Consider the following 26,684-nt stretch of genomic DNA (forward strand, 5'->3'; position numbering starts at 1 on the left):
CTGCTTCGCTGGTATGCAGGGAACACACACAAAAAATAAAATAAAAAGATCTGGTCAAACAGTGACGACCAGATTAATAATAGAATCTTGGAAAAACAAATCAGAAACAGGCCAAAGCTCAGGCGGCCTCAGAACGAGCACAGATGCAAGTGTCACCACCACGTCAGCGGGCAAAAAGTGCCAGAAGAAGAAAACTAAAACTTCAGTCTGAGTGTATTTGTAATGATGAACAGTATATATTTTTTTCAGATGAAAGTACAAAAAATTAAAACTGGTGGATGTCTGCGTGTTCTTTTATCAGCATTCAAACATCATATTTGCCTTACAAAAACAAAGCAATTCAGACACATTGTTTGCACACAAAACACTGTAAATTTAATTATTCGTTTTCCAAGTTGGCCCATAAACGGAATTCTGTTTAACACCTGCAGCCGTTAAATACAGCGACAATTACAAACATTTTGTTCAACAGATTAACAATTTACAGTATATAAATTTATACAATACTGGTTTTGTTTTTATTTGGCACTTAATCACAAGATTGTTGAAAACAGAAATGTTACATCTGATGTAGCTTAAAAAAAGATCATAAAAATACAATAAAAACACAGAGTGACGCGTTGTGTTTGAGCCTCCTATTGTTTACATGTTTTTTCTGTACAAAACAGCAGTTTTGTTTGTGACAAAAATTCAACACTTTTCTTACTTGTTATTTCAGAACATCAGAGTCACTGGAAAGAAAGAGAAAAGAAAGAAAACATTGAAATATTTGGAGGGAAAAGTAACTAAAGAAAAATGAAAAACTGGCCTCAGTTCTTTGTTCAACAGTTTTTTTTTTCTTTTATTGAATCATTCTGATAATCAGGCTGCTTGATGAGTGACAGCCCACTTTTTTTTAATTTGAGTATTTTCTCCTAAAAGTTTGATTTTTATGACTAATCGTTTTCCCATGAAATTTACTCTGAAAAATGGCAATTTTCAAATATTATGAATGTAGTATCACAATAACACGGTTTATTGTCCTCATATTACTTTATTCTTATAGTAGTACAAGTTTAGTTTTATGACCACATGACAGTCTTTCATAAAAAGGTCAGTACAACTTTAACTGCAGAAAGACCTTTTATCTCATATTTAAACGTTTCCTTTTCAAAGCCATTAAAAAAAAAAAAAAAAAAAAATAGGCGTTACTGTGTAAAAATTCTAAGTTAGTAAAACATATTTGGTCTTTATTCCCACAGCACAATGATTTATTTACTTGAAATATTTTGACTTTGAAGTTGGACTTCAATAGCAACTCTTAAACATTTTAATTACAATTTTTTTAAAAGGGCCCCAATAAACAGAATTGTAATAAAAATATTCAGCTTCTTATAATAACCTGAGTTTTTTTCCCTCTCATATATTGCAGCTTTAATACTGAAACCTCAGATAGGTTTTTTTGGTTTGCTCTGATGTTCGTGGAAAACGATGCAAAAACTATAAAGCTGCATTCAGCCATTTCCAACGTTCCTGTGATCCTGTGATGGTTGTGCTTTCTAAAAACAGGGAAGGACTATTTTCTTTTGTTGGAAGTGTTGTGTGGTTTGAAAGAAAAGGAAAAGTTGGAGCGCATCACTTTATTCCAACTGCGCTGATGTTGGTATGAAGGAATATATAAGAATTACTGAGGCGTGTCTCTGCATGTGGTTTATTTGAATACTGTTCCTGACATCACACAGTATTTAAATGTGCAAAGTGTCCACATACAGTATTCAGGAATTCTGTACAGTAAGTCTAAGAAGAGTTTGGTCCTGAGTCACGTCACAACAGCAGGAACAACATGACGCCGTCGGTCCACGACCAAAACGCACTTTAGTCCAAAAATACGTGGATGTCTTTGAAGGTTTGCTTATTTTATCGTCACGTCAAATCAAAGGTGACATTCGGCATTTGGAGCATTTAGAGACTGTTTTGCCTCCGTTTCCTTCTCTAGCTTCAAATACAATGCAATGAGATTTAAAAAGATTGTGGGAAGTTTTGAGTGCTTCAGTGTTAGAAAAACTTCACATCACCTCCTGGAAAGACTTGACACACGTTTCAGGATTTAAACCCACTCTTGTTTGTGTGCGTGGATTTTTTGACGCTATTTTATTTAGGTAAAACAATCTAAAATTCCTCTACAAAGTCTAAAATGCTCTATTTCTTTAATGGTAAAAATATGTGACAGTTCTGTGGCACCACCCCTTAACGCAGCCACAACATTTAACCATATAAAGTACATGCACAGCAGCTGACTTTGGGCCAGATCCACCTCCAGAGGGGTTATCTTTGTGGCAGTCGCACACATAGTCCACACATCCAGACAAAATATACTCATCTAGGCCAGAACTGGTACAATTCTGACCCAAATGCTGAATCTGGATTGGTGCCAGAGCTGCAGTTGTGTCTAGAAGACGTGGACTTGGAGCTGATTCAAATCCACCTGGACCAGACGTTCAGACACCAAGAAACCAGGTCAGAAAAACCTCCGTATGTCTACTTCTGTTGATGGACTGCACTCGATGGTTGGACAAAACACCCTGTTGTTGTGTAAACAGCTACATGATGTCTTCTTATCATTATGACCCAATTTTAATGACTAAAGACTTCCCACTGTAGCCAAGTGCTTGCTCACAGGGGGTCGTTTTGACCGTTGGGGTTTTACATAATTATTGTATGGCCTTGCCTTACAATATAAAGCGCCTTGGGGCAACTGTTTGTTGTGATTTGGCACTATATAAAAAAAATTGATTGATTGATTGATTAAAGAAGTACATGTGTATCATATCGGAAGGTACTGGTGTTAAAATTGGTATTTTTTAGTATATAAGCCACACTGCTGAATCTCAATTCTACCCCTTGGCCCTTCCCCTCCATTTTGCACGGGCACGAGAGACAGAGGGGTGTCTCAATTCTCTTTTTGGAGTGAGGCAGAGGTGTAGGCGGAGGGCTACAAACCCCTTCACACGGAGTGAATCTGGATGCGCACTCCGTTTGGAGGGGTAGGAGGCGCTTACCGCTGTCTCTAAAGAAACAAACATGGCACCGAAAGAGCCGCACAAATGAAGCGGCTTTGTTACAAATTACACTGTTTAGAAAGTTATAATTTGCCAAAAAACTTTACAGGCAGTTGCCTATGACAGCACCGTGTATGCTGCTGGATGCATGTTGTGTATATTGTCGTTCTGAAGAATATCGTAACTTCGCTCGTGCGCTGAGGCGTTATAACGCATATACACACGAACGCTACGATAAGACACTTTTATAAGGATAAGCATGTTAATTTGTATGTTCATAAATCTTTGGATAATATCAATCCCTGCTGGTGGATTTCAAGGTCTGTAACGTGTGTATTTTGTAAACAAACAGGGAGCCCCGAGCACACTCGTTTCCTAATAAGCTTTCAGGCAGAAAATGAGTTTCATCAATGGGAGTTAGTTGGAAAATATCTACACACATGTATATGTGTAACACATAACCTGACATCCTAAGAGACTGATATTATTTGTCAAGGAAATTACTAAAGGAAATAGGGCTGGATGCAAAAAAATGGAGAATTTGAAAAATAAATATAAGGTTAACAGAACTAGATGCTGATGTATGCATAACATACATACAGGTGCTGGTCATAAATGAGAATATCATGAAAAAGTTGATTTATTAATTCCATTCAAAAAGTGAAACTTGTATAATGTATACATTAATTCTACAAAGACTGATATATTCCAATTATTTATTTTAATTAATAATTAATTACTAATCAATTAATGATTAATCAAACAATATTACTTATTTCTATTATTGAATAATTATTATTAGTATCATTAACATTAATTCATTACTATTAATTAATAATACTATTAATTATTATAAATTACAAATTAATTAAATTAATTAACATGACATGATTGCGATGCATCGAAGAAATCCGCGACTACTTCTATTTCTTTGCGTTTACGCAGAAAGGAGAGAAAATAAAAAGAGCAAACAGACTACTGCAACAAGTTGCATTTCGGTTGCCATGTTAACTCTGAAGACGGCAGTTTGACACGGGCAGTTTTTTCTCCTAAGGCGGAGGGGTGTCTCAGTTCATAGGGCTAGAGGCATACCCCATCGACTTACCCCTTGTTTTAAAGGGGTAGGCGTAGGGCCAAGGGGAAGGGGAAGGGGTATAAAAGAGAATTGAGAATTGAATTGGGGTAAGTTTCAAGCAAACAAAACAGTTAAAAACAAAACAACAAAAACCACAAACCCTGGAATTGCTGGTTCAAATGATGTAGACATGCAGTACTCCTTTCATTCAGCAGAGGGCGGAATGTATTATAGATCAAACAGACAACAGAAAAAAAAAAAAAAATGACTGACCACGCAAATGTTCCCCGGAAGTCAAATTGCACCTGATGAATATTAACGATAAGGAGTTGCACCCAGACAGTGCAAAATTTACGATTTTTAATATTAATAATAAATAAGATAGGGCTTTTCCCAGAATTAACGCAGTAAACAAAATAAATGTCAATAATGAAAGTACAAAACAATAACACAAAATCTCAAATCAAAGAGCCAATATTACAGAAAAAGATGTGACTTATGGATTTTTTTTTCCTCTTCAAGAGGCTTTTTCTTGGGGGGGGGGCAGGTGCGTCTTACACTCTGGTGCAACATATAGTCTGGAAAATATACATCAAATCTGAATTGACAAACGAACAAAAAAATATTCCATATAACATTAAATATCGCAATATTGTGTGTTGATATTTCCCCCAACATTCCCATATTACAAACAAACAAATAAATAAAACATGCAGGCCTGAACTGATACCTTTTGTGGACTATCGGTGCACGGGACGTACGGCCACCATCACGCGTGTCGAACCCTCTGAGTCTGACGTTTAAGAGATTTGTCAGGTATTTCCTCCCTCCCCCTTTTCATTCCAGAACAGATGGATCTGGAATCTGGACTTTTTTCAACAATCTGAACAAGTGGTCGGATGAAGGATGCCACCGTCTTTGTGGTTGTGAGATCTCAGACTAATAATTTTGCCGTCTGATCCAGACCGGGGTCGACACTTTCTCTAATATTTGCAGAGACGGGTTCATGAGTTATGGATGAACACTGCCAACAACACAAAGACACATCAGCAGTGTAACATTCACACGGCCAACAACATCTCAGTGACTGAACTTTAATTCAATAAACTGCTTTGAACTTTCAAAAGTTACATTTACACATCAGTTATAGGAATTCTTCAGATGTATTTTTTAGACCTTGTAACTCTTCAATCCCTCTTACCTTTCGTTGTACGAAGCTCCTGGTAAAACTATTCAGTATTTCATCTCGGTCATTTTGTCAGTAACGGTGATGACTTGTGCAAACCGCGACGATGCTAACAGTGAGAAGCTAGCAGGAAGCTGGATGGACCACTGATAACCACAAACACACATGCACATCGAGTCACATGCATACGTGCAATTTAGTCTGTGCACTTCTGACCCAACTGTTCAACAACTGATTCAACATGCGGCATTTAAAACCTCTTCAAAAAAAAAAAAAAAAAATCTACGCGCATGCTTAAAAACAACTATTTTATTTTACTTTACTTATTTTTTACAGTTGTTTTGCATCTTGAGTTGAGCATTCAGGATGATATGTGGCAGATTTTCTTTTTCCTTTTTGGTTAATTTTGGTTCATTTGAGTGCTCAGAAATGTATCTACATTTCCCTCAAACATGAGTTTTCTGCCATGTTTCCGGGCTCGAGGGCGGTGAGTGTCGAGCTCAGATTCTTCATGATAACTGATAAACAGAGGAACTTCATCCTTCATGACACCAACGGGACTAAAATTCAAACTACTGACTCGGGCACAGATACGTAGTAGCATATAGGTACAAAAGAGGAAACTGTCAAATTTGCAAGAAACACAAACACACACATTCCCACAGTAAAGAAAAAAAACAAACTAAAAGCAGTACTCGTTCAGCGTGACAGTCAAACTTCACAAGTTGTCTCTTGCAGATTAAATAATCTCGCCCACAGTGCGTCATCGTGTTCAGCACCGTCACGGCTCCTCTGTCATTTAACACCTGCTCTGTTTCTGACGCACGGGAGTGTCAGAGGCTCTGCAGGGCCCCGGTTTAAGCCTGAGGACCAAGCAAAGACACGGATACACAGAGTCCACGTGATACTGTATGTACAACCTACCGCCTCAGTCTGTACGCTCCGAGAGCCTGCAGGAGAACTCAGGGGCGGAGTCAAATCCTGATGGAGGTGTGGGGAAAGTCATGGGTTTCAGTCCCTGCTGGGGTTTGGAGGGTTTACATCAACTAGGGTATACAGCTCCAACGGCCATCTGTAAAGTCCTCAGCGGCATCCTGAATTCTTCTTCATCAACATCATCATCGTCGTCATCAGTCGGCTCCATATTGGAAATTTAAAGACTTGTTGAGTCACTCACCTGAAGAAGCGCTGCAAAGACAACATATAGGTCTGTCACACCAATCTATATTATAATAGCCAAATGGCCTCTGTGTGCGTGTGTGTGGCTTCGATCACGCAAAAACAGGGGAAAGCTGACATTTGCCGTTTAGCATGGTAATGTTTTTTTTGGGTCAAGGATGAACGCTGTGAAACCAAAAGTTGATAGTAGAAATATTTTTGGAGAAATTAGCAATTTTAGCGAACCAATGAACAATGGATGCTGTGCTGCAATGGACCATGGGAGTTCAGGGTTTTGAGATTTTAAATGCTATTATTGAGGTTTATGCTAGTTTAACAGTGTTGTTAGTGTTATTGATTTATTGTTTTTGTAGCTCAGTTGGTTTTATCAATTTACATAAGTCTCACGTTGCTCTTACCATGAGTGACTTAAGTTTCATGTTGGTACCATGAGTGAAATGTATTCAGCCACTGTCTTTGTCAAATTAAAAGCACCTCTTTACAGCAGCTGTGCGTGCATGCAACTTTGATCAGGGACAAACAGTACAGCTGACATTTGCATTTTGGTGTGCTTATGCATTTTGGGTCAAGTATGAATGGTGCCAAAACGGAATGCTAATAAGATTAATAGTTTTGGAGAAGGTACAAATATTACTAATGCTGCTAATTACATTTTTGACTCACACGCCTTTCCAGCAGGGGGCAGTAAATCACCTTTATATTAAGAGCATGAGTGTAAGTGAATAATATGTATATATCGCGGACATGAACGAGCAAAGCTTTTAAGCATCTCACCATGTCATTGAGGTCCTTCAGACTTTTTTTTTTTTAAAGTAAATGCTCCAGGGGAGCATTAGCATAGCTAAAACCTTTCAGCTTGTGGGAGGACAACGCTCCCCCACCCAGACCCCCGCTTTTCTTTTTAAGCATTTTAATTTTTTTTGCCTTTCAGCTTCTGGGGGGACTCTACCCCCCAACCCCGCTCATTACAGCCCTCTTAATCCCCTGCCACTTTAAGCATTTTCTAAATGTAGATGTAAATTAATATTCAAAGTTTTCAGCTAGTTGACAGTAGGGCTGTACAATAGGCCAAATTATCATATCTCAATATTGTCATATCATTATGATATACAATATGACTATGATTTCTCACAACGTGCATCAACAGTAAAAATTAAACATTCTTAAACAAAACAGTAATAATGCCACACTCATTCTGAATCACCATAAGGCTATGATACTGGGCCCTCCAAAAGTATTGGAACACTTGGAATTTCACACATTTTAATTTGTTTATGTCATTTCAAATACAAGAAATAAAAAAATATAAAGAATAAAAATTTCTAAAATTATTTTCCTCAAAGTCAAACTAACTACTACTAATCTCTAAAACTTGATAATACCTGTAAATAATAATCACTTTTATTGCCAGTTTTCTTCAGACAAGTCAGAGCATGGAAACATGAACATTTCCAAGTTACTGAATATGTCTTAGACTTTATTTACATCAATTATGGAGAAATACAAAATTTTCTTTCACCAAAACATCAAATCTCAGCTTTAATCTCAGATGTACTTTCTGGCAAACTGTAGCTGAACTTTCAGGTCTTCTTTTTAAGAAAATCCTCCTCTACACCACTTCATCAGGAAGCTGGATTTTATATTTTAATTAATTTATATCAAGTTGTAGAGATTTGATTCAGTTTGAGTTTATGGAAGATAACTTTAGATTTATTTATTTATTTGTATTTGAAATGGCATAAACAAATGTTAAATATCAAGTGTTCCAACACTTTTGAGTACTCTGTGGCATGTTTTTAAATGAAATGCATCATCCTGGTGTTACTCAGAGAGCAAAATTAAGAGGTTATTTAATCAACAGCTGCCTGCTCGAAATGAAAAAGTCCCCCCCACCTGAAAAAAAATCAGCAATATTCTGAAACTGCTCAGTTCAGCGCATTTATTATTTTAAGGTTTTCCCTGATGTTAACCACAGGTCAGGGGTCAGGTCAGGTTAGGGAGCACGCACTGATGTCATGTTTCTAGATCCATCATACTATAGAACCATCTCAGGTCCTGGTTGGCAATCACCCAAGCAAACAACTGGTCCACCCGCACCTCTCGAAGGCAATCACCTATCTGCTGCAGCCAGGCGAAACGTGGGTGTGTCCTTGGCCTGGATGCTGATTTTTTTTTTTTTTTTTAAACTTGATGATAAATTCAATCTGACCTGGAATCCTGTATAAAACATTACGTTTTGAGGTTAATCCATGAAAAGGTGCAGAAAAATAAAAACTGTAGATATTCTCTTAAACGTTTTGAAATTAGCCATTTTAAGTCTGGCAGATAACGAGAGCTGTCCCAGATGTCTGTTAGACCAAAATGTAACATGTTTGTCTCAGATCTGATTTTGTAAAGGAAGCCTTACAGGTGGTGTCAGTGTGTCAGGTTTAGAACTGTCCGGCACTGCTGGGGTCGCACTGGAGCAGGCGGACGATGGAGGGGTCACTCTTCGCTCCTTTGATGAACTCCTCCAGAGACAGTTTGCCTAAAACACAAAGAACATGAGACGGGATCACAGTCTTGATGTCATGTATAGTTTCACATGAAAAGAAATCCCCCACCCAAAGAAACAACAACAACAAAACACACTGACCTGACAGTTGTCAATCAAACAGAATGCCACAGTCTGATCTCTGTGTTCATGTTTTAAGTTTTTGATGATTGTTTGGTCATTTGTGGAGTTTGGGGTTTATTTGAGTGTTTTTGTAAGTGTAGTTATTCACTAGGCAACACAGTGGCTTAGTGGTTAGCACTGCTGCCTCACAGCAAGAAGGTCATGGGATCAGTTCCCACCTGTGGCCTTTCTGTGTGGAGTATGCATGTTCTCCCTGTGTTTGTGTGGTTCCCTCCGGGTGCTCCTGCTTCCTCCCACATCCAAAGACACGCAGGTTAGGTGGACTGGAAACTTTAAATTGACTGTAGGTAGGTGTGGGTGAATTTTTGTCAATATGTGGCGCTGCAACAGACTGGCATCATGTCCAGGGTGTACCCTGCCTCAACCCCTATGACTGCTGGGATAGGCTCCGTAGTTATTCACTACCTCTGTGTCAGATACTTTCACCACATTTTGGGTTCTGTGTTAGTTTTGTGCACCGTTCTGGTTCTCCACTGTGTGCATATCCATCTGGGTGTCTCATGTTTGTCTTTGTGTACCCGTCTTCAGTTTGTAATCACACACCTGTTTCTGTTTAAGTATCGTTGATTGCAGTAAACACTAGCGGTGTCACAATACATGTATCTGTATTGAACACTGCAGTACACATGCCACAATTCGGTGTACAGAACTGTACGCAGAATACACAGTACAGACTCTGCATAATATGATACACACGTGTGCGCAATTGTTTCCATAAGTCACCGACATTTCATCTCATGTCCACAGACTGTGTCCGTCTAGTTTCATGCTGTGTGTAGATGGAGATGGGGTCAGTCCTCTCAGTGAAGGAAAAGGCGGGGTCAGCCCCCTCAGTGCAGGTGGAGGCGGGTTCAGCCCCCTCAGTGCAGGTGGAGGCGGGCTCAGCCCCCTCAGTGCAGGCGGAGGCAGGGTCAGCCCCCTAAATGTTGGCGGAGGCAGGGTCAGCCCCCTCAGCCTGATCTCTGTGTATGAGTCGATCGCAGGGAAAGGCGAACGAGCCAGCTGAAGCAAGTGCCGCATTTTTCCATCAAGAAACTTTTGAAGCATAAATGAAATTGGGTAATCTACCTTCACTCCTCACTCATCTTCAGCCACTTATCCGGATCGGGTTGCGGGACAACAGCTCCAGCAGGGGAACCCAGACTTCCCTTTCCCTGGCCACATTAACCACCTCTGACTGGGGGATCCCCAGGCTAGTTTGGAGATATAATCTCTCCACCTAGTCCTGGGTCTTCCCCAGGGTCTCCTCCCAGATGGACGTGCCTGGAACACCTCCCTAGGGAGGAGCCCAGGGGGCATCTTTACCAGATGCCAGAACCACCTCAGCTGGCTCCTTTCAACACGAAGGAGCAATGATTCTACTCAGAGCTCCCCATCGATGACTGTGCTTCTCACCCTATCTCTAAGGGAGACAAGAGCTACTCTCTTAAGGAAGCCCAATTCGACCACTTGTACCCGAGATCTAGTTCTTTCGATCACGACCCAACCCTCATGAGCCTTTTGGCTCAGTTGCCTTTTCGTCACAACAGTGCGGTAGAGTGAACACTGCCCTGGCTGCACCGATTCGCAGGACAATCTCATGCTCCAGTGTCCCCTCACTCGTGAACACCTCGAGGTACTTTAACTCCTTCACTTGGGGCAAGACCGCATTCCCTACCCAGAGTAGGCACTCCATCAGTTTCCTGCTGAGAACCATGGCCTTAGTAATAGAGGTGCTTATCCTCATTCCAGCCGCTTTACACTTGGCTGTGAACTGATCCACTGAGTGTTGGAGGTCACAGGCTGATGAAGCCAACAGGACCACATCATCTGCAAAAAGCAGTAATGAGACCCTGAATCCACCAAACTGCAACCCCCCCTACCCCGAGTACACCTTGATATCCTGTCCATGAACATCACAAACAGAATTGGTGACAAGGCACAGCCCTGGCAGAGGCCAACCCCCACCGGCAACAAGTCCAACTTACTGCCGAGCACCTGAACACAGCTCTCACTTTGGTAGTACAGAGATTGGATGTCCCTGAGAAGGGACCCCGTCACTCCATACTCCTGCAGCACCTCCCACAGTATCTCCCAGGGTACCCGATCATATGCCTTCTCCAAGTCCACAAAACCCATGTCAACTGGATGGGCATACTGCCAGGCACCCTCCAGGATCCTTGAGAGAGTGAAGAGCTGGTCGGTTATTCCACGACCAGGACAGAACCACTCTGAACACCTCCCACATGCGCTGCTTTGCCTCCGCCACAGCAGAGGCTGCCTCCCTTCAGGCCTGTCAGTGCCTTGCAACTGCCTCCGGAGTCCTCAGAGATAACATATCTCTGAAGGACAGTTGGGCAGCTTCCCTAACTACCGGTGTCCATCACGGCCACCCCTCGAGGCACCTAAGACCTTCAGGCCACAGCTCCCCACTGCGGCTTCAGCAATGAAAGCTTTGAACATTGCCCATTCTGATTCAATCCCCCCAACCTCCACAGGGATGCTAGGAAAGCTCTGCTGGAGGTGTGAGTTGAAGATCTGTTGGACAGTGGGCTCCTACAGACGTTCCAAATTCACCTGTTTGGGCTTACCAGGTCTGTCCAAAGTCCTCCCCCACCTTCTGATCCAACTGACCACCAGATGGTGATCGGTTGACAGCTCTGCCCCTCTCTTCACCCGAGTGTCCAGAACATGCGGGCTCAGATCAGATGATACAATCACAATATCCATCATTGATCTTCAGCCTAGGGTGCTCTGGTACCATGTACACTTATGAGCATCCTTATGTTCAAACATGGTGTTTGTTATGGACAGTCCACGATTAGCACAGAAGTCCAATAACAAACAACCATTTGGGTTTAGATTGGGGAGGCTGTTCCTCCCAATCACGCCTCTCCAGGTGTCTCTGTCGTTGCCCACATGTGCGTTGAAGTCCCCCAGCGGAGTCCCATACAGGACTCTGCTCAGGGACTCCAAGAAGGTTGAATACTCCAAACTGCTGGTCGGTGCATATGCACAAACAACAGTCAGCGCTCCCCCCTGCCACCCGAAGGCGCAGAGAGGTGACCCTCTCATCTACCAGGGCAAACTCCAAAGTAGCGGCGTTCAGCCGGGGACTCGTGAGTATGCCCACACCGGCCCGCGCCTCACACCCTGGGCAACTCCAGAGAAGAATTTTGACAGACAATGCCATCAATTTATGACAAAAGTTGATGTTTTATATGTTGATGTTTTAGTGGAGAATTTCACAGATGAGAGGTTTGCTGAATAGCGACACTGCATACGACGACTTAAAATTTGTACAGATTGAGGGTTAATTGAGACGCTGTCATTTGTGCAAAAATCAAACTTAAAATGGACTAAATATTTAAGGTGGTCTGGCACCAAATGTCGTACGACAAAAACAAAAAAAACAATACACTTCATGTGCTGCACAGTAAATTCATCCATCCATTTTCTTCCGCTTTATCCGGAGTTGGGTCGCGGGGGACAGCAGCTCAAGCAAAGATGCCCAGACCTCCCGATCCACACACACACCTCCCCCAGCTCCTCCGGGGAAACCCCAAGGCGTTCCCAAGCCAGCCGAGAGATGTAGTCCCTCCAGCGTGTCCTCGGTCTTCCCCGGGGCCTCCTCCCAATGGGACGTGCCCGGAACACCTTTCCAGCGAGGCGTCCAGCGGGCATCCGGAAAAGATGCCCAGCCACCTCAACTGACTCCTTTCAATGTGGAGGAGCAGCGGCTCGACTCCGAGCTCCTCACCCTATCTCTAAGGGAGTGCCCAGCCACCCTGCGGAGGAAACTCATCTCGGCCGCTTGTACTCGCAATCTCGTTCTTTCGGTCATGAGCCAAATCTCATGACCATAGGTGAGGATCGGAACGTAGATCGATCGGTAAATCGAGAGCCTTGCCCCCCTACTCAGCTCTCTCTTCACCACGACGGTCCGATACAGCAACTGCATCACTGCAGATGCTGCACCGATCCGTCTATCGATCTCACGCTCCATCCGTCCCTCACTCGTGAACAAGACCCTGAGATACTTAAACTCCTCCACTTGAGGCAAGGACACTCCACGGACCTGAAGAGGGTAAAGCACCTTTTTCTGGTCGAGAACCATGGCCTCAGATTTGGAGGTGCTGATTTTCATTCCGGACGCTTCACACTCGGCTGCAAACCGTCCCAGTGCACGCTTAAGGTCCTGATTTGACGAAGCCAACAGAGCCACATCGTCCGCAAACAGCAGAGACGAGATTCTGTAGTTCCCAAACCAGACCCCCTCTACACCCTGGCTGCGCCTAGAAATTCTGTCCATAAAAATAATGAACAGAGCCGGTGACAAAGGGCAGCCCTGGTGGAGGCCAACATGCACTGGAAACAGGTTTGACTTACTACCAGCAATGCGAACCAAGCTCCTGCTGTGGTCGTACAGGGACCGTATAGCCCTTAGCAAAGGACCCCGGACCCCGTACTTCTGGGACACGGTCGAACGCCTTCTCCAGATCCACAAAACACATGTAGACTGGTTGGGCGAACTCCCATGAACCCTCGAGCACCCGATGGAGCGTGTAGAGCTGGTCCAGTGTGCCGCGACCAGGACGAAAACCACACTGCTCCTCCTGAATCCGAGGTTCGACCATAGGGAGGGGGTGGGTGGGTGGGGGTGTGTTCGCCAACAGTCCGTGGAAGTATCAATGGCATCGTTACCCAACAGGTGTGCACTCTAAGTGTCCTTCTACATATACGAGGTCTGTTAGAAAAGTATCCGACCTTCTTATTTTTTGCAAAAACCTGATGGATTTGAATCACATGTGCTTGCATGAGCCAACCTTGAACCTTCGTGCGCATGCGTGAACTTTTTCACGCCTGTTGATTACATTAGTTGCTGGCAAGCAGCCTTTGTGTGAGGATGTGTGTTGTGCTCTTGGCGGATTTTCATTGCAAGGAAAATGGCGGAACGACTGGAGCAGCGCCGCATCAAATTTTGCCAGAAACTGGGTGACAGCCAGGTGGAAACCATTCAGAAGATTCAGACGGCTTTCGGGGATGATCCTATGGGCGTCACACAGATTAAGGAGTGGTACAACTGGTTTAAAGATGTCTGCACAATGGTGGAGAGCGAGCCGCGCTCCGGACGGCCATCAACATGCTGAAATGACCAGATCATATCCAAAGTGAACGCTGTGGTGATGTGGGACCGTCGTGTGACTATCTGAGAAATTGCAAAAGAGGTGGACATCAGCACTTTTTTGGCACATTCCACTGTGACAGAAGACTTGGCCATGAAAACAGTGGCGCCGAAATTCGTGCCGAAGCTGCTAACGGCGGAGCAAAAGCACCTTCGTGTTGAAGTCTCACAGGACATGCTGGACTCCGAAAAATGATGCCCACCTCTTCCACAATTTCTTGTGTAGTCACACGACTGAAAAGCCACTGAAAGCCGTCTGAATCTTCCGAATGGTTTCCACCTGACTGTCACCCAGTTTCTGGCAAAATTTGATTCAGTAGCGCTGGTCCAGTCATTCCGCCATTTTCCTTGCAATGAAAATCCGCCGAGAGCACAACACACGTCCTCACAGAAAGGCCGCTTGCCAGCAAATGATGCAATCGACAGGCGTGAAAAAGTTCACGCATGCGCACGAAGGTTCAAGGTTGGCTCATGCAAGCACACATGATTTAAATCCATCACGTTTTTGCAAAAAATAAAAAGGTCGGATACTTTTCTAACAGACCTCGTATTTGCTTTCTTTTTTTTTTTTTTTTAATTCTTTTACATTACATGCTGTAATGTATTTATAAACTGCTATATAGCTAACAGTTGCTTTCTTTTCTCACCAAGAGGTGGCAGTGTTGTGGCTGCTCTTTTGTTTCTCCTTTTCCCTCATTCTCATGCTCTCGCACAGTTTTGCGTCCATTTCAGTAGAGCGTTTGAGGGGAAGGTCCTTTGGGTTCAACTGATGCAGCCCGTGAGCAGTTCAAATCCGAGCTCAGGTGCAAATGGCTCCATAAGAGGGACCCAGGCTGATGCGTTCAATGACAACAGCTGCCTTCAGGTGGTGATAATCTGCTCACTATATTTGTAATGAAAGACTTCAGAGTGCTGATACAAAACCGATGCCCTCTGCACACTGGGATCATATAACCACGTCCAAGACCAAGCCTCTGAATTTTTTCATTACAAAGGGTTGTGGTGATCATTTGTTTCTTACAACAGTCCAACTTTTTGTTCAACAGTAACACAACGCCCTACATTTACTGTTCTTTCAGTCCCAATCTGGACTCATTCATAACCTGGTAACCAGAAAGAGAGTGACTGAAGATCTCACACTGGACCTAAACAGGAAATTATCTCCACAGAGATGAACAAACAATTTATTCAACAACTACTTATACAATTAATCAATCACATCAATCTAACCTTTAGATGATATCTACAGGTTAAAGAAACACATCAAAAACATGTTTTAAGTACAACCCCAATTCCAATGAAGTTGGGACATTGTGTGAAATGTAAATAAAAACAGAATACAATGATTTGCAAATCCTCTTCAACCTATATGCAACTGAATGCACCACAACGACAAGATATTTAATGTTCAAACTGATAAACTTTATTGTTTTTGTACAAATATTTGCTCATTTTGAAATGGATACCTGCAACACATTTAAAAAAAGCTGGGACAGGGACAACAAAAGACTGGGAAAGTTGATGAATGTTCAAAGAACACCTTCCACAGGTTAATTGGAAACAGATGAGTGTCATGATTGGGTATAAAAGGAGGATCCCCAAAAGGCTCAGCCGTTCACGAGCAAAGATGGGGCGAGGATCACCACTGTGCGAACAACTGTGTGAAAAAAATAGTCCAACAGTTTAAGAACAATGTTTCTCTATGTTCAACTGCAAGGAATTTAGGGATTCCATCATCTACAGTCCATAATATAATCAGAAGATTCAGACAATCTGGAGAACTTTCTACATGTAAGCGGCAAGGCCTAAACCAACACTGAATGCCCGTGACCTTCGATCCCTCAGGTGGCACTGCATTAAAAACCGACATCATTGTGCAAAGAATCTTACCGCGTGGGCTCAGGAACATTTCAGAAAACCATTGCCAGTTAACACAGTTCGTTGCTACATCTACAAGTGTAACTTAAAACTCTTCCACGCAAAGCGAAAGTCATACATCAACAACATGCAGAAACACTGCCGCCTTCTCTGGGCCTGAGCTCATTTGAAATGGATAGACGCAAAGTGGAAAAGTGTGCTGTGGTCTAATGAGTCCACATTTCAAATTGTTTTTGGAAATCATGGACGTTGTGTCCTCCGAACAAAAGAGGAAAAAGACCATCCAGATTGTTACCAGTGCAAAGTTCAAAATCCAGCATCTGTGATGGTATGGGGGTGTGTTAGTGCCCATGGCATGGGCAACTTACACATCTGTGATGGCACCATCAATGCTGAAAGGTACATCCAGGTTTTGGAGCAACACATGCTGCCATCCAAGCAACGTCTTTTTCAGGGACGTCCCTGCTTATTTTCGTAAGACAATGCCAAGCCACATTCTGCATGTGTTACAACAGCGTGGCTTTGTAGTAAAAGAGTGCGGGTACTAGACTGGTCTGCCTGCAGTCCAGACCTGTCGCCCAGTGAAAATGTGTGAGGCATTATGAAGCGCAAAATAAAGCAACGGAGACCCCGGACTATTGAACAACTGAATTCGTACATCAAGCAAGAATGGGAAAAAATTCCATCTACAAAGCTTCAACAATTAGTGTCCTCAGTTCGCAAAAACTTATTGAGTGTTGTTAGAAGGAAAGGTGATGTAACACAGTGGTAAACATACCATTGTCCCAGGTTTTTTGAAACGTGTTGCAGGCATCCATTTCAAAATGAGCAAATATTTGCACAAAAACAATAAAGTTTATTAGTTTGAACATTAAATATCTTGTCTTTGTGGTGTATTCAATTGAATATAGGTTGAAGAGGATTTGCAAATCATTGTATTCTGTTTTTATTTGCATTTTACACAATGTCCCAACTCCACTGGAATTGGGGTTGTACTATGATTTTGCTACCACTGATTTTTGTCTCTCCAAAAATGAATCATCTCGAGATGTCTGCCCCAGTGAAAACAATCCATCCAACTGTTTTTTTTGGCTCGCTCGCTCACTCACTCACCTCACTCACTCCTATAATATCCTGCTTTGCCAGCACACAGCATAGTTAAAATTAATGTTCTGTCACATTTCAGTGAAATCACTTATTCATTAACCAACAAATACATTAATTCCAACTGAATTTCAGATTTTTCAAATCTGGGAAAAAAGTCAGGATTTACATGTGTCTCTAATGAGTTCTGATACGCCGTCTCTTTATCCCAACAATTATTAGATATAATTCCTTAAAAAACTCGAACATCAAGTCCAGTGTGTATATTTACTCTCCTACACAGTACTGCAGGAAAAACAGAAGGTAAATTCAGATCACCAACTGTTATTCCTGTGAACCAACAGCAGAGGGCAGCGATAACCCCACTGCTAGTTTCCAGAGCAGAAGGTTCCTGGTTCAAGACACCTCTGACCATTCTCCATGTAATGTGGAGCTGTGCCAGGAAGGGCATCCGATGGGAAACATGCCAAACCAACATGCAGATTCTTATTGGAGCTACTGTGAAGACCTCAAGTGGAAAAAGCGGGAAGCCAAAAACTTATTGTCCTCATCAGAACATTCTAACATTTTGAAGGTGGTGTCCACTCAAAGTTCAAAGTTTACGCTGCATTTGATAGAATCTCAGATTTTCTGAGTTAGTACTCAGGAAAATTATGAGTGTAACTAATGTTTATACCACCCACTGACACAGCAGATCTGTGGGAGTGTCAGACTACCTGTCCAGCAAATATCCAGCAAAATGTTTTCATGAAACATGTCCAGATTTTCTCCCGAGTTCTTCCCAGCAGGATATCTGAGGGCCTGTTTGACACTTTCAGCTGTAATTGGAGGTCTGTCATGTTTTTTTGGCTTCAGCAAGCTGACCAGTATTGCTGCCAGGTTTCATGAGGAAAACAAGCAACCCCAGCTTCAAACAGAAGCCTAAAGCCAACAAGCCCAATATGATTATAGCCCGTTAAAGCCTAAAAGCTGACATTAAAGTCAAGCCACGAGGAGTTTGTGGGAGGGAGAATTACACTACAGCGATGACGTCATGATTGTGAGGCCATGAGCAGACAACGTCAAACAATAAAAACGATAAAAAGCCCTACAAGATATGACCCTTCTGCCTCCCAAGCAATGTAAAAAAGATTAATCACATTTTAAGCAGACTTGGCTACAATGTTTGCCATTAAAGGGATGGTAAAGCCACCCCATGGCATCTATGAGGTCACCAGAGGAAGTGTACCATGACATCTTGTTACTGTATTTTAATGTGCGTCAACACCCAATTCTTCTTTCCTAGGGAAGCTAGAGAGACTCACCCACCAAATTCAGCAGCTCTGCTCCACCCTAGGGGGCCCTGATTTTTTGCAAGGGTGCGGGCATACAGGACAAGCTCCACTAAGTCCACAAGGGACATAACCACTGGGAAAGAAGTCGCTTTTATTTGAATACTAAGGAGCAAAATTATAGTGGTAATTTATTTTATGACTTAGAAGTATTACATAAGGGTCTGTCTGATGGCACTTGCTGGCGCATGGCGCAAGCTTGCCTCACACAGAGAAGGACATGTGTGCTCCATTCTCCATGTACATCTCGAGCTGCATCTTAAAAGGTTAAAAAAGGGGGAACTACACCTTCAAGTCAAGGTTGCTAAAAACAAAGATCAAAGAAAAATTAGGAACACAATATACACCACTATCAAAATATGCTCAATTCTTCTTTGACCCAAAGATCATCTTTTTGAGTTTTAGTATACAAAAAAGAGACAGCAGAGCCAGATGACCACCTCCTCCTCAGATGTTTAATGAGGATGACTAGAAGTGGGGTCGGACAGTGCATACTGACTAACGGCACCTGACACAGGAGGGCAGTCAGAACTTTGTGATGTCATAAGGTAACAATGTCCAAAATGTATAATCAGCTCTTCTCTACAATGAAAGGCCGTCTTTCTGTTTGAGATATCCTGCAATCAGGGGGACAGGCGGGGGCATTTACATAACCTCTGCTCTAAATGAAGCAAGTTCAACAATTTGCCAGGAGGTGAGGTTAGGTTACCGTCTCTGTTGGTGTCCATCTGCCTGAAGATCTTCTCTGTCCTCTTCTCAGGTGTCGATTCGTCCTCTGGCATCTTCATCACAGATGACACCATCTTATAGATCGCCTTCAGGGGACACATGTAACATCAGATCAGATCAAAGTGATCATGCAGCTGTTTAAGGTGGAATGTTACAGCAGACGTCAGAGTTCCAGTGAAACTTTCTGCAGCGTTTGACTTCAACACCTGTTGCTGCTCGTGTTCTGCGGACTGATCGCTGAGAATCCAGTTTGATTTGAACACAAAGAACACTGTGGTCTTTTGGTGACCATGTTCTGCTGTAGTACGTGCAGCACAGACACAAAACTGCCTCGTTTCACAGATATAAAGATAAAACCGAGCAGGAATTTGTTGCAGACCCAACTGAATGCAACTACATTCTGGGTTATTTAATTTACTCATCACAGTTGTGCTGTGTCACAAAGACCTCAAATGATTCAGAGTGTCCACAGCATGTGTATGTTGTCATTCTTCAGTGACACCACACAGCACAAGCATCTTTTAAATGAAAGGAATCAGACGGGCACTGCACACGCTGCACGCACAGAAATACTTCGCTGTACAGTACAATAGTCTGATAGCAGCAAGACCTGTAAGACAGACATCAGGCGGGCTCACAATACCCTCCAAATTGCATAGTCTGAAGTAGCAAATTGAAAATACGCTAAATGGAAATGTGAGTATTTTGGAAAAAACTTGCAAACATCGCAAATAAGTTTTTACACTCACACGAGGTGGCTGTTCATGTTATTCCAAAAAGCAGTATTTTGTAAAACTGCAACGGAAACACTTTTCTGCAATTATAGGTCACACAACATTCTAAAACACAGTGTGTGGATGAACGAAAAGACTGAGAACTTAAACCTTAAGAGATGATGTTATGGCAATACTGAATCAGCGGAAAAAACTCAACATTGAAATGTCAAAATTTAGCTGGACTTCCGCTCCCATTGGCATTTTCAAGGGCAATACAAACCCACCTACTCACCCAAGCCATATTCCTACTAGTGCTCGGAATCTGACCCGTTGTCACTGCCCGAGTGATCTGCAGCTTATTCCAGCGAGTTATAAAGCTGACTCAAACAGAAAGTAGAGGAGGAAAAAAAAAAAGAGAAAAATAGGTGGAGTTCTCAACTGGCACCGTGGATGGTTTTAAGTAGAGCATAACCAACATCTATAATATGTCTTTCACAAATATATCAGTATCTGCTTTATTTTTGCTGATATGAATTGTTTACAATGCTGTCAAGCATGGCTGGGACCCCATCATCCCTTGTTCACATTCACTAAAAACGATGGCGGCAAAGTGACCAATTGCCATTCATTTTCAATCAGAGTGTGTTTTACAGAGACATCATGCCGGTGGCTAGGCAGGGTAAAAAACAGACAAAAAGCCTGCTTCATGCAAATGCTGAGGGATGCAACATGGTGAATTCCAACCCGAGTGAAGGCAGAGTGACAGATGTCTGTTGGTTATATTTATAGTTTTTTATGAAAATTCATGTTTAAACTGTGAAACATGAAAGCTCAATTAATTTCTTTGAAATTAATGGTTTGATAATAAAATGTTTGCAATCGCTGACATTCATAATGTACTGTATACAACTGCAGATACATCGCTACTGAAAAAAACCCCAACAATTTTACAACCCGATTTTGGTATTGTATTGGCCCCCCAAAAAATCCATATCGGTCGGGGTCTAATTTTAAGGCAATAGTGGAAGCGAGTCAGAAGGGATATACTAAAACCCGAACTGGTCAAGAATGTGCAGTTTACAAATGAGAGTCTGTTTGAGATACTTCCTCTCTGGTATTGCTTTCACCTTGGACAGTTTGACTGTAAAACAGTTTGGTTGTGATGCCTGTGTATGTCGAAATACTGTATCGTGATGAGGATTATGCTCTCATGCTTATTTACAACACAGAGTGTATTCCAGGATAGTAACTGTTGCGTAATTCCATTTTAATGTTTAGGGTGAAAATCCGAAGAGAAACATAACCATCACAAACTCTTTATTGTGTCTCTGTGGTTCTCTGTTTGGCAGCAAACACTGAAAGCTGCGTCTCACCTTCTCCAATAAACAGGCCGGTTTGAAGGGAACGGAAGCTGATGTGCAAGCTCAGGACAGCTGCTGGGGACCTCCGACTACACAGCAGCAGAGCTGCCGTTTCACATTAAAAGTATTGAAACATTGCGCCGTAACACACGTTAACAACACAGCTGTCTGTCGCAACATCTTAAATTTATAAACCCCAAAGTCACAAGTAACCAATAACAAGAAAAAATATTTCAAGATCATTACAAATACGTACAAAACATCAGAGGTACTGTGCAAAAAAACAAATATATACATAAATAAGCAAACACTATAGGCAAAGAGAGGAACAGAAACAATTTTATTATCTTTGCCACCAGGTACGAGACATGTACCTAATGAAGTGGCCAAGGGGAGTATAGCCTCAACATTTAACTTTCCTACAAATAATAATCATATTCATTTACTGGATGATTGGCTGCTGGATGGACTCAACAGTTTTAAAAAGAAATTCAGCTATTAGTTTCCAGATGCAACAAAAATCCTAAATAAACTCTGCATTGCTTTTTTATTTTTACCTTGATATAACACAGTTTCAGATGCATTTCACATACAAAAGGAGTGACACAAACAAAGCTTCGAATTGCTACATTACGGAAACAAGCACATTTTAGAAGAAACAAACAAAAAGTGAATTAACTACAAAAAATGTTAAAAATGTGTAATCTTAAAAGTATAGAGCCACTGAGCTTTTTAAGATTTAAAGCATAAAATAATTTTCTTTGGAACCATTCTAATTGTATTTATTAGCCTTTAAATAGGGTAGAGAAGCTTGAATGTTCGACTGGACTCGGTTGCTTGACGTGAGGACGTTTCGCTTCAAATCGCAGAAGCTTCCACAGCTAAAATTCTTGCTCTGGTAGTCTGACTTCCGTCTTGACTCTTGTAGAGAAGAATAAAACAGAAGCCAACAAAAGCTGGAGTTTTTAACCTAACCAGACCCCTCCTACCGAGAGGCCGACTGTTACAGGCTAGTCACTAAACAACAGCTCTAATTAGCACCTATTGTGCTCTAGTTAGCACCCTCCTAATGAGAGGGCAGCTGTCCCTCCTAATGATGGGACGGAAGTCTCTCCTGGTGGCTCCCTTGACGACTCTCCTGATGACGTGAATAACTCATTACCATGAACAAAAGAACGAAACTGCTTTGACCTGAGTACCCCATTGTAAACAGGGGACAAAGCGTGTCTGAGACCACCTCCCCGGTTAGGGCTGGGTTTCAACTGTTTTACAAAGAATGCTTCCTTAACACCTCTGTCCACTGGTGCCCTCTCTGCAGTGCTGGTATAGCCTTTTGTGTAAAGGCTGCTTAGTCTCACCTATGTAGTGTTCATTACAGTTTTCCTGACATCTGATAGAATACACTACATTGCTCTGTTTGTAACTAGGGATCCTGTCCTTAGGGTGAACTAATTTCTGTCTCAAGGTGTTAACCGGTTTAAAGTAAACTGGGATTTTGTGCTGTCTGAAGATCCTCTGTAGTTTCCCCTACTCCTGCTAAATAAGGGAGAGACACTCCTCTTCTTCTTGTCTCCGTCCCCTGTCTATCTGGTCTCTTTGTTTTCTGGGACTTCTGCACTTTGTCCAGGGACCATCGTGGGTACCCACATACTGTGAGGGCTTTCTGTACAAGTTGTTGTTCTTTAGCCCTTCCCTCTGCAGTTGTGGGCACCTGTAGGGCTCTGTGTTGAAGAGTCCTGATCACCTTTAAATAGGGGATTCATAATATGACATACGACTAATATGATTAAAATTTGAGTTGTCTAGAAAAAACAAAACAAAAAAAAAGACGGACTTGAACTACTTTCTGCAGTGACGGTTGAGACCAACAGTGATGCCATAGAACAAGTGGGGGCTTCCCCAGACTTGTGTGAAGCATTATGGGAAGCACACAGTGTCAGCCAATCAGAGTAGAGAGGTACAGTGACGTATGCTGCCTCGACTCTCTTTGGTTGCTCCTCCAACATTGTGGAAAATGCTACAAAACTGAAGCATTTATGTGTAAAACGAAGATGGTTCTCATATATTAAGTAAAAGCTACAACTAGGGCTGCAGCTATTGATTATTTTGGTAATCGAATATTCTATTGATTATTCTGGTGATTAATCGAGTAATCGGATAAAAAGTACTTTTGCGTTTTTAAACAACATCAATAGTCCAGGGCTCTCCCCTAATGGCGCAATGTCCCTGTGCCAAAGTCTTGACATTTTGCTGAAATGGAGATGGGATGTGGCTTTCTGTTCATTTTTTTCCCCCCAACTTGTAAAAACCATTTTACAAGTTTTTCTTTTTCTTTTTTAAGTTACCGTGTTTGTGAAGCATTGTGTGTTGCCCAGAAAAAGCGAAACACTTAGTATGAGTCTGAACAGCAGCCGGCTTCGACTGTGGGTACCTGGCCGTTGGGTCAATAGTCACTCACCATGTCAAGCAGACCGCGTGTTTTTTAACACTGCTTCGCTTTAAATGCACAGTAAGTCTATTTCAGATGATCATTGTGGACCCTCTTTCTCTTAAAAGGCTTTATTTTACTCTGTGTCGCATTGGAAAGCGGTAGCTTTAAGGGCTAAATTATTAGCTGTTACACGGCCTGAGCGCATGCTCTAGTCTTCTTCTGTTGTTTTTCTGGGGACATTACAGTGCCACACACAGGTGTGGCATATGTACTACAACGTTTAAACAAAGCTTCAAGGCACAGAATTTACGTCGATCATTTTTTGTAATTGAATTATTCGAGTTAATCGAGTAATCGTTTCAGCCCTAGCTACAACCCGCATGGAATGTACCTACAACCTGTGTGGAATGTACCTACAACCTGTGTGGAATGTCTCAAACCTAAATGTACTTCTAGGCATCTTATATATGCTACTCTGTAACCACCCCTAAACCCAAACAATTTAACGGTCAACCCCCCTGAGGTCCTTAATCTGGGTCTCATTAACATAAGATCACTATTCTCAAAATCCATTGTTGATTAATGATCTAATTATTTATCATCCCTTAGATATGAAAGGGTTATGTGAAACCTGGCTTAAACCTACAGCTGTCCTCCCCTTAAATGAGGCCTGTCCACCAGCATATACATTTAGTCACGTCCCTCGTGATGCAAAGCAAGGCGGGGATGTTGCTCTTATTTATAAATTTAAGTTTAGCTTATTAGCTGTGGGGGTCACAAATATAACTCGTTTGAACATCTGATTCTCTGCTCCGGATATCACACATTGCCAAGGTTAAAAGAATAAAAATCAGCCATATTACTTTGTCACTGTATATAAACCTCCTGGCCCATATTCTGAATTCTTAGATGAATTTGGTGCATTCATCTCTAACTTGTCAACTAGTGCAGATAAAATTCTGATCATTGGTGACTTTAACGATCATATAAATAAGCCTTTTGATCCCCTCTGCAAATCATTTATGGAAATTGTGGATGCATTAGGATTTCGGCAATGCATTTGGGACTCAACGCACATTAGTGTAAATAACTTGGATTTGGTTCTCACACGTGGTATTGCTGTCACAAATATTGACATCATGCCTCTTACATCAGTGGTCTCTGATCACTCACTTATTAAGTTTACAGTTTTGCTGCCGTGTTTAGTGGAACAACAACCTTATACATCAATATGGCGATGCATCAACTCCTCAACTAAGACTGAACTCGAAGCTAGGCTGCCTGATGTCTTAGCTTCACTTTTGGCAAATAACCAATCAGTAGACAGTCTTGTGGATAGTTTAAACTGAGCTCAAAAGTACTCTTGACATGATTGCACCACCTTTGTTAAAACCGCGCTCCCCCAAAACACAGTCACCTTGGTTCAATGATTACCTGCGTGACCTCAAGCATAAGGCTAGAGGTCTACAACGGAAATGGCGTAGTTCAAAATTAGAAGGATTCCACCTTGCGTGGCGTGATGCTATCTTAGACTATAAGCATACATTACTGGCTACAAAGCGGACCTACACTCAACAAAAATATAAATGCAACACTTTTGGTTTTGCTCCCATTTTGTATGAGATGAACTCAAAGATCTAAAACTTTTTCCACATACACAATATCACCATTTCCCTCAAATATTGTTCACAAACCAGTCTAAATCTGTGATAGTGAGCACTTCTCCTTTGCTGAGATAATTCATCCCACCTCACAGGTGTGCCATATCAAGATGCTGATTAGACACCATGATTAGTGCACAGGTGTGCCTTAGACTGTCCACAATAAAAGGCCACTCTGAAAGGTGCAGTTTTGTTTTATTGGGGGGGGGGGGGGGGGGGGATACCAGTCAGTATCTGGTGTGACCACCATTTGCCTCATGCAGTGCAACACATCTCCTTCGCATAGAGTTGATCAGGTTGTCAATTGTGGCCTGTGGAATGTTGGTCCACTCCTCTTCAATGGCTGTGTGAAGTTGCTGGATATTGGCAGGAACTGGTACACACTGTCGTATACGCCGGTCCAGAGCATCCCAAACATGCTCAATGGGTGACATGTCCGGTGAGTATGCCGGCCATGCAAGAACTGGGACATTTTCAGCTTCCAAGAATTGTGTACAGATCCTTGCAACATGGGGCCATGCATTACCCTGCTGCAACATGAGGTGATGTTCTTGGATGTATGGCACAACAATGGGCCTCAGGAGCTCGTCACGGTATCGCTGTGCATTCAAAATACCATCAATAAAATGCACCTGTGTTCTTCGTCCATAACAGATGCCTGCCCATACCATAACCCCACCGCCACCATGGGCCACTCGATCCACAACAATGACATCAGAAAACCGCTCACCCACACGACGCCACACACGCTGTCTGCCATCTGCCCTGGACAGTGTGAACCGGGATTCATCCGTGAAGAGAACACCTCTCCAACGTGCCAAACGCCAGCGAATGTGAGCATTTGCCCACTCAAGTCAGTTACGATGACGAACTGGAGTCAGGTCGAGACCCTGATGAGGACGACAAGCATGCAGATGAGCTTCCCTGAGATGGTTTCTGACAGTTTGTGCAGAAATTCTTTGGTTATGCAAACCAATTGTTTCAGCAGCTGTCCGAGTGGCTGGTCTCAGACGATCTTGGAGGTGAACATGCTGGATGTGGAGGTCCTGGACTGGTGTGGTTACACGTGGTCTGCGGTTGTGAGGCTGGTTGGATGTACTGCCAAATTCTCTGAAACGCCTTTGGAGACGGCTTATGGTAGAGAAATGAACATT

General features: G+C 42.4%; 1 protein-coding gene and 1 long non-coding RNA gene across 2 annotated transcripts in view; both read right to left on the reverse strand.

The window, feature by feature from the left end:
• Nucleotides 1-942: 942 nt before the first annotated feature.
• On the reverse strand, nt 943-2,954 carry LOC117513636. Its single transcript, XR_004561654.1, has 2 exons — nt 2,559-2,954; nt 943-2,507 (listed from the first exon to the last, which is right to left on the reverse strand). It is a non-coding gene; the product is annotated as an uncharacterized LOC117513636 (long non-coding RNA).
• A 2,214-nt stretch (nt 2,955-5,168) lies between these two features.
• LOC117513634 (neurocalcin-delta A) overlaps nt 5,169-26,684 on the reverse strand; it is a 94,348-nt gene continuing 72,832 nt past the window's right edge. Inside the window, exons 3-5 of the mRNA XM_034173865.1 lie at nt 19,342-19,447; nt 8,886-9,005; nt 5,169-6,487 (exon numbers count right to left, since the gene is read on the reverse strand). Of these exons, the coding sequence (XP_034029756.1) occupies nt 8,908-9,005; nt 19,342-19,447 (204 nt within the window). The 3' untranslated portion in view covers nt 5,169-6,487; nt 8,886-8,907. The remainder of the gene's footprint in view (nt 6,488-8,885; nt 9,006-19,341; nt 19,448-26,684) is intronic.

The sequence above is a fragment of the Thalassophryne amazonica genome, chromosome 7 (assembly GCF_902500255.1).
Source record: "Thalassophryne amazonica chromosome 7, fThaAma1.1, whole genome shotgun sequence".
NCBI classification, from domain to species: Eukaryota; Metazoa; Chordata; class Actinopteri; order Batrachoidiformes; family Batrachoididae; genus Thalassophryne; species Thalassophryne amazonica.